Source organism: Gymnogyps californianus, chromosome 3, assembly GCF_018139145.2.
Source record: "Gymnogyps californianus isolate 813 chromosome 3, ASM1813914v2, whole genome shotgun sequence".
NCBI lineage: Eukaryota > Metazoa > Chordata > Aves > Accipitriformes > Cathartidae > Gymnogyps > Gymnogyps californianus.
In genome coordinates, this window is record NC_059473.1 from 26,477,578 (window position 1) to 26,489,760 (window position 12,183).

At 40.7% G+C, this 12,183-nt stretch overlaps 1 protein-coding gene across 1 annotated transcript; it reads right to left on the reverse strand.

Annotated features, from left to right (window-relative positions):
• Positions 1 to 1,604: 1,604 nt before the first annotated feature.
• On the reverse strand, positions 1,605 to 9,765 carry MRPS10 (mitochondrial ribosomal protein S10). The gene is made up of 7 exons (XM_050894159.1): positions 9,722 to 9,765; positions 6,081 to 6,139; positions 5,905 to 5,977; positions 4,583 to 4,722; positions 4,001 to 4,109; positions 2,179 to 2,268; positions 1,605 to 1,902 (listed from the first exon to the last, which is right to left on the reverse strand). Exons 1-7 carry the CDS (start codon positions 9,755 to 9,757, stop codon positions 1,816 to 1,818), a joined length of 594 nt encoding a protein of 197 aa, XP_050750116.1. The 5' UTR covers positions 9,758 to 9,765; the 3' UTR covers positions 1,605 to 1,815.
• Positions 9,766 to 12,183: the final 2,418 nt, after the last annotated feature.

Below are 12,183 nucleotides of genomic sequence, written 5' to 3' on the forward strand. Positions count from 1 at the left end.
GCACAAGCTTGGTTTCTTGTCTTTCAGCTATTTCCCATTCAGATTGTCCATTTCTGTCTGATAATAACACTGGGCTTCTTTTCTTTTTTGATTGTAGAAAGCTTTGCGTGCTCTTGATAAGTATGATCCAGCCTCTCTGGCTGTCTTGTCCTGTGACCCAGTTGGCTATTCCTTCTGTAAATTCTTTTAATAGCAGTCAAATCAAAGCCACTCCCTTAATACTGAAGCCGATTCCTGCAGCTGTGTCCTTCCTGCTAACCTAGTAAAGGTAGAAGTGCTTAGTGCAATCTGAAGGTAAAGTCGATGATGGCTTTGCACCTAGTATTATCTCCTTTGATTCACGCTGAACTAACCTTCAAAGCAGCTGAGCATTCTTTTGCTGTTTGTACTGTTTTTCCCCTCTAAGCATAAGTAGTGTCCAGCTAGACTGGGTTTACACAATAACCAACCCAGCCAGTTGTCCTGGTTTCGGCTGGGACAGAGTTAACTCTCCTCTTAGTAGCTGGTACAGTGCTGTGTTTTGGATTTAGTGAGAGAATGATGTTGATAACACTCTGATGTTTTAGTTGTTGCTAAGTAGCGCTTATCTTAAGCCAAGAACTTTTCAGTTTCCCATGCTCTGCCAGCAAGCAGGTGTGCAAGAAGCTGGGAGGGAGCAGAGCCGGGGCAGCTGACCTGAACTAGCCAAAGGGATATTCCATACCATGGAACGTCATGCTCAGTATATAAACGGGGGAGTTGGCCGGGAGCCGTGGATCACGGCTCTGGCATCAGTCAGCGGGTGGTGAGCAACTGCATTGTGCATCACTGTTTTTTTTTTTTCTCCCCCCCGCTTCCTTTTTTTGTTATATTCCTTTTCATTACTATTATTATTATTATATTTCATTATTACTATTGTTAGTATTATATTTTACTTTAGTTATTAAACTGTTCTTATCTCAACCCATGAGTTTTACTTTTTTTTTCCTCTCCTCCTCCTCACCCCACTGGGAGGGGGGAGGGGGAAGCGGCTGCATGGTGCTTAGTTGCTGACTGGGGTTAAACCACGACACCAGTTTAGAAAAAGGCCATGCCTTTCCCTGTAGTGAACTAAAACACTTAATGCACTGTTTGTCCTATCCACAATGACACCTTCTAGTATCCATTTGCTTTGCAACATGGTTCTACAAGCACTTCATTTAAGTTAGAGACGTAAGCCTGTGCAAGTCTCAGATTTGTACTGTGATCACTGTGTTCTTCTGTTAGCAAGCAGTTACTAAGACTGGAAATGAGGCTATTGGAGCTGTAGGAGCCTAGGAAAGTCTCAATATGCCTCAGCGTCCTCTAAGATTGTGGGTTTTGACTTACTACAAGTTAATATGCAAGCTGTATGTACACCTGGGATTCAGTTACTTCAAAGGAGCTATAGCAAAAAATGTGTAACAATCTGGCATCCATAACATTAAACATTACAGAAACGTGAAGTGGATTTTGCAAGTATTTCAGACTTCAGAAGCCATTTAGTATCAAAAGGAGATGGAGAATTTTTTTACATATATACACTTTTATATATCTATAAAAATAAAAAAAATTTACTTGTCTACAAACATATTATAGATGACCATAGTTCCTGATGACAGAGTACAGTCAAACTTCTTCACTTTATAGCTGTTTAGTCTACATGTACTGGAGTAATGATCAAGAATAACTCGATGAAATAAGAGTTTATATAATTACTTTAGAAGAGAACTTTTATTTAACAGTAGACCATCTCAGTAAATTAGGTTGATAGGAGCAACTAATTTCAGCACTAATGGAGCCAAGTACCTGGTGAGTTCATGACTTGACTTCAGTTTCTTCTACTTGAGGTAGTGTATCCCAAACTGGTTCCTGAATGTGTTCAGGTATTTTCTCTATCTTCGTCTAAAAGGAAAGCAAAGCAACCATTTATTATACCAACTAATTAACATCTAACTACCTTGCTTTATTTATTCTGGTTTGAGATATTTATCAGATTAAAAATGCCACCTAGTGGCGTTTTCAAGCAATACAGCCTCTTTACCATTTAATACTTCAGAAAATGTTCCTTCCATTCTACACACATTTCCTCTGCTGACTTTCTAAAGACTTCAGTAATTATTGGTACTTGCATCAGGACTTGGGTCTCATAACAGTTAATAATGTGAGGTGGAAACTTACCTTTTTCACTTCCATGGCAACCCCTTCAGGTAAGTTTCGTTGAACATACTCCAAGTAAACTGCAGCAGTACTGCTTGTTAGGTATTTTAACTAAAACAGAAGTAATGTTTTTTTAATGAGCTACTATTATTAGTACTTCAAACAGAATAAAAAAAAAAAAAAAAAAAAAAGAGTTTGTCCTAGCTTCTCTAGTTCTTGCTATGGGACCAAATATCTTACAGGAAGGCAGCTTCCATAATATTGAACAGAGGCAGTTGAGCTGTACACAACTCTCACGCCACGATAAAGTAGTTATTTCACTGCACAGAACTGTGCATACTACCTGTGATCACATGCATTGATGACGATGGAAGTGGTAGATCTTAACACCGCAGGTATCAGATGGAATTAGTTACAGGTTATGTAAGAATTATCAGCTTTTGCATACTCTCAAAGTTCAAGCTTGTTATAAATCCTGCAACTCCAGAATTCCATTGAATTATTGGTTTTTCTAGTTTCTCCCTGGATGGCAAAAATAGTCCTTATGATCTGTGGGCAGCCATTTGTACTGCACTAATGTCTGGGGACTTAAAGCATAGTCCCATTTTGCTAAGCACTGTGCAAATACACAGTAAGACACCCAGGAGCCACAAAATGCTGGCAGTAAACCTTTCTTCTAAGAAAGTCAACCACAACTGCATTCTAAACCATACAGAAGTCTGTGTCATCAGCCATAGAGCTAGTGGTTTGTACACGCTTCCTTTCTTGTATTTCCCCCACGCAGTTTTAATTTGCCACATGATGCTGCATAGGGCAAAAGTATGCATGTTCAAAAACATCAGACAAGCTCAGAAAGAACAGAACCCTTAGTGACTGGTAATGACAACGACTTAGCTGCATCTTCTTCCCTTCCCGAGAAAGCTCCTATCCCACTGACTCTTGGAAACCAAGAGCATACAACATATAAAGATAACCCTCAATTCTACTTTATTTTTAATCATTCTTTCAGCTGATGATAGTCAAAATCAGCCTTTTAATCCAAAAATTATGTAGGCTGTACATTCAGAATAACTTGTGTTACATTTGATGTACCTAGGTCAGCTGTTTTCTGCTATTCCCTGTACTCTCCTCCCCAACACAAGCAAAGAGAAAGTTTGTGTTCACTCCTGAACTAACATCTATTAACATCTTTGAATTGTGCGCGTATGTCATGGTGTAACCCCAGCCAGCAGCTAAGCACCATGCAGCCACTTCCTCACTCCCCCCAGCTCCCAGTGGGATGGGGAGGAGAATCGGGAAAGAAGGTAAAACTCGTGGGTTGAGATAAGAACGGTTTAATAATTAAAGTCAAATATAATACTAAGAGTAATAATAATGAAATATAATAATAATAGTAATGAAAAGGGATATAACAACAAAAAAAAAAGAGGCAGCAAAAAAAAAAAAAAAAAAAAAAAAAAAAAAGAAAAAACCCCAGTGCCGCACAATGCAATTGCTCACCACCCGCTGACCGATGCCCAAGCAGCAATGTGCTCCTCCCGGCCAACTCCCCCCCCGTTTATATACTGGGCATGATGTTCCATGGTATGGAATATCCCTTGGCTAGTTCGGGTCAGCTGCCCCGGCTATGCTCCCTCCCAGCTTCTTGCACACTTACTTGCTGGCAGAGCATGGGAAACTGAAAATCCTTAAGATCAGCACTGCTTAGCAACAACTAAAACATCAGAGTGTTATCAACATTATTCTCACACTAAATCCAAAACACAGCACTGTACCAGCTACTAAGAAGAAAATTAACTCTATCCCAGCCGAAACCAAACTTTTTTTTTTTCATCTTTCTTACCTCCAAACACAAGTAATGTGTTCTCATTTCATACTGAACTCTGTGCTTCTTGTAAATGTGTACAGATTTTAAAAGTGTCAATCGTTCTATCTTCTTTGGAGGTTTATGTCTGAACAAAGCACAAAAAGAAAATTTCATTTTATATAAAAGGATGCTAATACAAATTATCTGAAAGATTATGCTGAAATCCCTGTTCTTATTTGACATTTAGAAGATCTACAAGGAAGTATTAAACACTGGTACAGTTTATTATTAACCCACATGGGCATGGTTAATACTCAGGTATTAACCAGCATTAGTTCAGGGAAGCTAGAGCACTGACAACTGTACTTAGAGTACCATCAATATCCTTCATGTAGTTAAAATGTACTCCTATGGCAGTGCTGAGGGTAGAGCTGCTGCTGCTTTCTCATCACTGTGCTGCCATCTAAGAAGTGTTAGATTTATAATCTGAGAAAAAATGTCAGATTACACCTGTTTCTTCTGAAAAAAGAGAAACTACTTCTAAGCACAGAACCTGAATTACAGTAGATGACATAAGAAGCATCTGACACTACATCACTCTACAGATCAGTTACTTACACTTTTTCAACAGAGATGCCAAGTTCTTTAGCTGCAAGCACTGCAAAATATTCGTAGCTGTCCAACACAGCTTTATCGTGGCCTTTAACTAAAAGGGACAATCTCTTGTACAGTGTTTCTGGCTCATCTGAAATAGATACCTGCATTTTTAAAGAAAGGACAAGAGTTACCACTCCATGTTCTCCTTAATTGATGCACGCACTGCATATTTTTTTAGCCTGTGCGCCCCATTTGTAAAAGAGGAAAAACCCCACACATTGTTAGCTGCTTATTTTAGTTTATCTGCAAGAGGCTGACAGTATTACCTTGACTGACAATTCTCACTCTTATCAGGGAAGGCAAAAGTATGAAGAGATACCTAACTTCTGAACATTTAGGTAACATTTCTTCATCAGAAAAGGACAGGGAATGCCAGATAAATATAAGGAGGACAACATTAGCAAAGGCAAGAATGAAACTCATTGTTAAAGCAAGTCTGGAGCAGCAATATTTGTATTTTAAATAGCAGTGTGAGAATACCTGAAATTCTCAGACTTCGCTTGGGTATGGACAGTAACCAGAATTCTCACTTTACTAAGTCAGTTATAAGGCTACTTTAAACACAGTAGGCTTCCCCAGGCATATTATCCTTTATGTTTGTCCAGGTGCAAGTTTATGACTTTCAGTTACAAATTTGTGACTTTTCAGTCAGAGCTTCAATTTCTGATTGGCTGGGCTCACTGATCATCTGAAAAGCCTGGATGTGTCCGGGAAGTGCTGATTTTCCCACAGGTTTACTTCCAGGCAGTTTAGCACAGTAAATCCAGCATGTACCAGACATAGCAGCAAGGCTGGGTCTATTGCTGCCTATAAGATTTTGGCTTGCTTGCATGTATTATACAGATTGAGCATGTGTTTCTGAAGTGCTAGTCAAAATCAAGGCATTCTGATTCTAAAAGCAAGATATCTACCACATGCCTTCATGAACTTCCCACCTCATTGGCCCTGGGCTCCCAGCTTCCAAGCCAGAGACAAAGGCCTTAGGCTGGCTAAGCTGCCGCAGGCGCTGAACTGAATGTGGCCAAAAAGCTGATATTTCATAGAGTTACAGCTACACAGAGAAGGAGGAAAGTGACTAAGAGGCAACTGTGAGCTATAGAAATCTTGCTGAAAAAAAACGCAGATCTCAAATACCAATAATCTAAATTGTTTCTTTCTCTACGGCAAATTTGACATCATTAAGACAGAACTTAAAAAAGCTGCAATAAAGGGATTCAAGTTTTTCTGTACACCCTCTTTATTACTAAGACAACATACAAAATACCACTCTATAAAACACTTACCAAAGGATTAGTCTTAGGCTCCTGTGTATCAACATGGGATCCAGCCAGCCGTGCTCCCATCAAGTCAGAGCTTCTAGAAATGTGGTAATGGGAAAGCATAAAATAAGATGTTAAAGTTGGATTTTTTTAGGGAGTGTGGAGGAGAAGTGGAAATAAGGAGGGCCTTTTATACTTACGGAAGAAAACACTGCTTTTGCATGATTCTGCTTGCATAACTGACAGGAAAAGCTGATCCCTGTATAAAACAAATAGGTTATGGGTTTTTTTCCCCCAAACTGGAAAGCAGCCAGTTAATACAGGTTTATTAAAGGTTACTTTTTCGCACACCAGAGCGTAACACATTCCTAGACATTGATCTGCCAAACTAGAAAGTTTGCTCTCTCGGGAAACGCAGGAAAACAGGAGCATGGAAATGTATTTTAGTATACAATAGCACCTAAAAAAAGGAACATGTTAAGGGAACAGTATAACAGTATGCACTTACTATTAACGAGGCATCTGAATAGCAATCACAAGGCATTTTTTTTAGCAGAAAAATGTATTTTGTGTGGCATCAGATACCATTTCTGTACATGATCATAGAATCATTGTCATGGTTTAACCCCAGCCAGCAACTAAGCACCACGCAGCCGCTCGCTCACTCCCCCCACCCAGTGGGATGGGGGACAGAATCGAGAAAAAAAAAAAACCTCGTGGGTTGAGATAAAGGCAGTTTAATAGGACAAAAAGGAAGGAAAAATAGTGACGACAATAATAATAATAATAATATGACAATAATAATACTAAAAGAATTAGAATATACAAAACAAGTGATGCACAATGCAATTGCTCACCACTCACTGACCAATGCGCAGTTAGTTCCCAAGCAGCGATCCACCCCTCCCGGCCAACTCCCCCCAGTTTATATACTGGGCATGATGTCACATGGTATGGAATATCCCTTTGGCCAGTTTGGGTCAGCTGTCCTGGCTGTGTCCCCTCCCAGCTTCTTGTGCCCCTCCAGCCTTCTTGCTGGCTGGGCATGAGAAGCTGAAAAATCCTTGACTTAGTATAAACGCTACTTAGCAACAACTAAAAACATCGGTGTGTTATCAACATTATTCTCATCCTAAATCCAAAACACTGCACTGTACCAGCTACTAGGAAGAAAATTAACTCCATCCTAGCTGAAACGAGGACAATCATAGAACAATAATACTTTCTCTTTAGTTTTACTTTCATAGTACAATATATATTAGTTTTGTCAATTGACAAGCCTAAGTAGGACTTGCTGTTGTAAAAGCAATTGAAATATCCTATAAATGCAAAAATTCAACCTCTGAATTTAACTGGAAATTTCCCATTTTTTCAGCAAAAAATTCCTTGTGATTTTGAACACTTTTTCTTTTGAAGAGAACATTTAAATAGAAATACTTCTAACAAGTAAATGAACCATATTTAAAAGATAACATGATTTTTCTGTGTTAAAAAGGGAATACAACTGTTAATCAAGATGTAACATTACTGTCTTTCATACTAGAATAATTGCTCCCTTCTGAACATTATGTGGCTTCTAGCTTCCTTCCACTAATTCTCAATTTGGCAAAGTTATAGACTACTGGGGGGGGCGGGCGCGGCAGGAAAAGGAACCAGAACTCTCACTTGCTTAAGAGAAACTTGGGGCTGCAGCAGAATGCTGAAGCAAAATTAGCTACTTATCCAGCCCCTTGATACTCTTATTTAACAGATGCTGGAGTCATAGCTTTAAGAGAGAAGACAGATAGCCCACACATCAGTTATGCAGGTGACTGTATAATCAAAACATCAGAAAACAGCCAGAATTGACACTTTTCCAAGTAATCTGAATTTAGTTGCTCATGGATATGCATAATTAACTATATGATGCTATTAGGTCCCTAACCTTGCAGTATATATTAATTATAGATCAGCAGTGAATAAAGTTGTTTTCTGGAGTAGTTCTGCCTCATGCGCTATTTATCCTACAAATTCTGCAACCAATAAGGAAGATGACTGCAGGAAGAGATAGGAGAGTTTCCTGTTTACAAAGCTGACTGTTGTTCAGAGAGCACAGCTGAATGTCTCCCCTTAGGCAAGCCTTTCAAATCCAGATGTTCACAGACAAGCACTGGTGCTACACTCTTAAGTGCATGACACAGTGAGCACTGAATATTTGCCACTATAGTTGATGACCATTCACAATATTTCAAAGTTCATATTGGGAACTACTTGAGCCTTAATACCTAAAATTAAAGAAATACATGTGATAAAATTATCTTGATCTTTGCACCTCAATTCTCTGTCTCTGAAGTCAGAATACTGCCTCCCTTTCATTCAATGCCAATATGAAGTACACTAACATCATCACCTGACATCACTTCAGGGAGCAGATAGGCCCATAAGCATAAAAGATTGTATTCAGTGCAGGGCTTAAACTGTGTGTGCAAGTATACGGCACAGAACCTGACCCCAGATGACAAATGTAAGACTACTGACTGGGATTGTAACTAAAACTTGTATCTGTTCTTGGTTTTTTGTGTATATGCAGTCTCTGCTATGTATTCTTTTACTTCTAACTGTTTGACCTTGTAATATGGATTTACTATTTGCACGCAAAGATATATACACTCATAGCATATTGTGTTATGTGGTTTTGGATACAAAAATTTCAGTCTTCATGTAATAAAGATGAATAAAACAAAACATGATGGAACAGTAGAATTCTATCCCACATACTAAGCTCTGCAGCCTTTACAATATTCTATGATTGTGCACATTATTCCCACCACATGCCACCTCCTTTTGTTACTAATTATGCAGGTATGCATTGAATCAAAAGTTTTTGTAAAATAAAATAAAATTAAAGGTGCTCTGTGCAAATTTTGACATGATACGTTGAGTACCCCAAGTAGTAAAGACGGCATTCACCAGGCAGTGAAGTGTATTTTAACAGCTTCCTTCATTCTCTGATTTAAATATACTTGATGCGCTCTTGCTAATGGCCATCATAGAAGGTGGAAAAGACACTCAGACTGCAACATAACAGAATTCAACTTCCTGTGTGAAGCAAGGCCTTGCATAAAACAAAATTACCCCTAATGCAAAATAGCCTTCATTTTGTTTGGTTGAGAGATTCTGAGGTACTCAGGAGAAACAGATGCCTGAAAGGTAAGCAAGTCCAGAACACAGCACATACACAGAAGAAGAGTTCAGAGCTTCAGAAAATGAACAGGAAATCCTCAACATCAAATTTTCTCAACTTGAGAGAAAGCAATCACTTTTTAGAAGTCAAAACCAGCAGAAAACATCAGTAGTGTAAAAAGTTTTCTTTTTTTTTTTACATTATAACCATCAAGATTTGAACTTTAAGACTAGAAACAGGCTTGGCACACGACCTCCAAATCCAAGTCATCTATTCTTCATCATCCCTTACACCTAGAGTAACTGCCGCAAAAACAGGACTGCAGGAAAGAGTTCTGAGGACCCGCTACTCCGATGACGGCGGGGACAGACGCAGCCCCACGCTAGAAAACCCCAACCCTCCCGCAGCCAAAAGGAAGCCACTTGCGATCTCCCCTGCCCGCGGGAGCCCACCGAGAAGGGCAGGCCGGCTCCAATATAGCTCACACCGGGGACGCGATTCCGGGATTTGCACAGCGCCGAGCACCGGCCCTCAGCCGTGCGGCTGAACCTGCGTGGGAGGCGCTGCTGCAGCTCCCTTTTCCCTCTCCCCTCAGGAGTGAAGACGCCGAAGGAAAAGAGGAGGAGGAGGAGAAGGAGAACGGGGCTCACCCATCCCCTCTACCGCCACACACCCCACCTGAGAGAGCCGCCGCCACAGCCACCCCGCCGCCATCTTCTCTCCGCCCCAACCCGCCGACCATCGCGCGCGGCCCGGAAGAAGAAGAGCCGCCTCATCCGCCACCTCCCCGAAGGCCCAGGCGACCCAAGAGCGCCCCCGCCGCCATGGCGGAGCAAGCACCCCCGGTGACGCGGAGGCACAGCGGCACCGTCGGGCAGGGCCGCCCTCGGGGGTGGGGAGACGAGTTGGGAGCTCGTATGGCGCCGTCCGGCGCCATACGAGCTCCCAACTCGTCTCCCCACCCCCCCGTCCCCGCCTCCCCCGGGCGTTGCCTCAGTGAAGAACCGACGAGGTAACGGCTCTCCTCACCTCCGCGCGCGCCCAAGCCGTTTCCCGCCAACGGTCGCCCCCGTTCCCCTCACACACACGCTCTCCGTCCCGTTTTCCAGGAAAGGATACCCACTGCCGGAGGGAAGAAAGCGGAAATTGTTAATTTTTCCGACCCCGAGGCAGGGCAGGTGACTTCTTTTGTTCTTTTCTTTTCTTCCTTTCTGAAGGTGAGAGGTAAAGGAGGCTTCTTCAGCTTTCTCCCCCTTTCTGAGAACGCTTTTTACCGCAACTTGTTCTTGCTAAGAATACTCATGTCCACCCATCTGTATAGAGGTGAATACATGATTTTTTTTTTTTTTTTTCCTGGAACGATTCAGGAATCCTTTGAAAAACAATTACACATGAACCTAGTTTTCAACCTTCTCCCCCTCTTAAAAATATTTTAAGGAAAAAAAAAAAAGAGGTATACAAGCCTGTTACAGCAAAACCCAGCCAACTGTATTTTACCAAAGTATAAAAATGACTGGAAATGTCATATAAACCCCTTTCTTTTTGCACACATAAATAGCAGTTAATATTATAACACAGGTTCTGATCAGTACCAAATATTTGGGGGGGGGGGGGGGAATATAAACAAGTACTAATTCATGCCACTAAGCCGTCCTAATACACACATCCAGGTAGGCAGTAACCTGAAATTAAGCTGTGTGCAAGCCAAATGCAAATACAGCAGGAACCTGAAACCAGCATAGATCACAAGCTATATCAAATGTAATTTTTTTTTATTTCGTTACTTCCTCTGCCACCTAAAATTACAGTCTGCTTTTTACACTAAAGCACCTAAAATATTTACAACCATCTTCTGATAAAATAACAGTTAAATATTGAAAATAAGATTTTTCTCATAAAATATGTTTTCTATATGTACAGGTTTTATCAAAGAGGACTAAGTTCAATAGTGAACAGTTTTCCATCATCAACCATCACAAGAAAACAAGTTTTCTGAAATAAAACTATGTCCGACTAGGTACAAATAGGAAGAACAGCATCTGTTTAACATCAGCCAATGCAACACTTAATAATAATGAAGTCAATGTTTGAGGCCTAAATTGTGTACTGCTTAAATGTGCATTTCTTTTTTTCCTTTACGAATAACTTCTTTGGTTATCGTTGTTCTATTATCTTCTTGGCTGTACAATAAAACAGCACCCGATTAATGTCACAGAACCAGGCATATATATGTGCATATATATTTATATATACTAGGTTTAGCACAGATACCTGTCCAATTGTTGCTAGAAAAGTTCCACTGTAGATTCTTCAATATAGAGCTGCTCTTCAGAATCAAGCCCACAAGTTTCTACTATATTTCACTCTGTTCTTCAAGCAGAACTCTCACTGACTTAGATTATCACTTTGCTTAAACACTCAATTTTTCCCCACCATTAACAGGGGAATCTGAAAACATGTTTCCATTTTCCAGTGTAGCAGCCTTTCTCAGAAAGATCCTTAAAAGTTCAAAATGATACAAGTTTGGAAGAGAAAGAGCAGACTCTGCCGGGTTGTTTCTAACACGGGCTCCTAAAAGCCAACACAAGTTACCGCTCACAAAAGCCTCCACTTTGCAAACCACTGCAACTTGCACAATCTACAAAATTTATTATCAGTGGATCTAGTTGGCAGCATACAGCTGAACACCCAGTCTGCTGAACCTGGGTTGCATGGCCGCTGTAAATGTAACATGTCACAGCACGGACAGGAACTGCTGGGGAGCATGCTGCCTGGCAGTTTGGCAAAGCAAAGAAGGCTGCTGCCCGATCTCCTGAAACTCACAGGTACGGTAATTGAGAACATCATCCTTTAACGTAGCAGAAGGAGTGAAATTCCACCCGCTGATCAAAACCAACTAAAAAAAAAAAACCTCTGGAACAACCCCAAAAAAGACTAAAACAAACCACGTACACAGGAATGTCACTAACCGGAAACTGAGAAGTGATTTCCATTCTTCTGAAAGGATGTCCTTTAGTATCAGAACATTCAACCTTAAGTAGAAACTTCAGGTCATTTGGCTTCACATACTTGGCTTTGACAGAGAAGGCACCTCTCTGCCAATGAGTCCCACTGGTTTTGAGCTTGTGTGGTCCGGTACT

Coding starts and splice junctions, on each gene's coding strand:
- MRPS10 (XM_050894159.1), bottom strand. CDS start 9,757: ATGGCGGCGGGGTGGCTGTGGCGGCGGCTCTCTCAG. Junction 6,140..9,721: donor TGTGGCGGCGGCTCTCTCAG/GTGGGGTGTGTG, acceptor TGTTTTATACAG/GGATCAGCTTTTCCTGTCAG. Junction 4,723..5,904: donor AGCCTAAGACTAATCCTTTG/GTAAGTGTTTTA, acceptor TTAAAAATGCAG/GTATCTATTTCAGATGAGCC.